This window comes from Penaeus monodon, chromosome 15 (genome assembly GCF_015228065.2).
Source record: "Penaeus monodon isolate SGIC_2016 chromosome 15, NSTDA_Pmon_1, whole genome shotgun sequence".
Taxonomy (NCBI): Eukaryota; Metazoa; Arthropoda; class Malacostraca; order Decapoda; family Penaeidae; genus Penaeus; species Penaeus monodon.
Genome location: NC_051400.1, coordinates 4,197,789 through 4,199,058, shown reverse-complemented (window position 1 = coordinate 4,199,058; position 1,270 = coordinate 4,197,789). Strand labels below are relative to the sequence as shown.

At 33.7% G+C, this 1,270-nt stretch overlaps 1 protein-coding gene across 1 annotated transcript in view; it reads left to right on the top strand.

The window, feature by feature from the left end:
• LOC119581699 overlaps positions 1-1,270 on the top strand; it is an 8,732-nt gene that overhangs the window by 4,285 nt on the left and 3,177 nt on the right. The window contains exons 6-7 of the mRNA XM_037929820.1: positions 288-387; positions 783-918. Of these exons, the coding sequence (XP_037785748.1) occupies positions 288-387; positions 783-918 (236 nt within the window). The remainder of the gene's footprint in view (positions 1-287; positions 388-782; positions 919-1,270) is intronic.

The window sequence follows — 1,270 nt, the reverse complement described above, 5'->3', positions numbered from 1 at the left end:
GCCTTATCATTTTTATCTAGTGAAAATCATTTCTCAGACTATTTATTCTTGCTGTTTATCTCTCTCCCCTCTTTTATTATCTCATTCTCTCCTCCCCCTGCACATAGCCTAAAAAAGATGTCACTAATCTTAGGTGGAATCCTTACTGAAAGTGTGCATTGTTTACATACACATGTTCATATTAATAATTACTTATGAAGAAAGCATGGATGTAAAGACTCCAACTAGATATGATAAAAAATGCAACACATTTCTGCAATTAATAGTATAGTGACTCCTTTATTTAGGGACATCAATAAAAAACGAGAGGATTATTTGGCATGGAGTGAGTACTTCATGGCAGTGGCACTCTTGTCAGCACTCAGAAGTAAGGACCCATCGACTCAGGTAAGTTCATTGAAGTAATTCATATGACTTCCAAGATATGTTTCTGTGTTGGTAGTGTAATTGAGTTATGGAACTAGGGAAGTGGAGTGTTTTCATGTATTGGGAGTATACTGCACATTTCATTTTATTACAATTTTTTTCAAGTTTACAGTGTAACAGTATAGTCATGATATTGAAAGCACAGTAACCATTTGATAATTGGAAAAGTGATGAAATGTACTTGTAAATGGTTTTACGTTATAGTACTTGAATGAAATGTATTGATAAACAACATCAGGATTGTGTTTGAAATCTTCATCATTTTCTTTTTCTTGTAGTAGTTTATCTTTTAAGTATGTTTGATATTCAGGATACCATTTTCTGAAGATGAGATTGACAGATTAAAATTTTCGCAGGTTGGAGCTTGCATAGTAAATGATGCTAATAAGATTGTAAGCATTGGTTACAATGGAATGCCTCGAGGCTGTGATGATGACCTGCTTCCCTGGGGCAAAGGAAGCTCAGATCCACTAAAAAACAAATACATGTATGGTGAGTTGCATAAATTTTAATTGAGTATATTACTTAAAGATTTGACTAGTGTCAGATGTTTGCAAGAACTATTTCTTTTTGTTGTTGGTTATCACTATAGTTTTGACCATGATTATCACTCGTTCTGCTGCCTTCCTATTCCTGTTTACATATTCTGTACTTGCAGATGTAACTTTATAGGGTAATCCATTAAAGCTTGTATATAATCACATTTTTTTTTTACAATGGTGTAGTTAATTTTTCCGCTCACTTTACCAAGATCCTTCCACCATTTTTTCAGTAACAGTCTGGAATGTCACAGAGATTTCATCTCTAAAGAGTGGGCTTAAATATCTTGTAACCACACATAGGA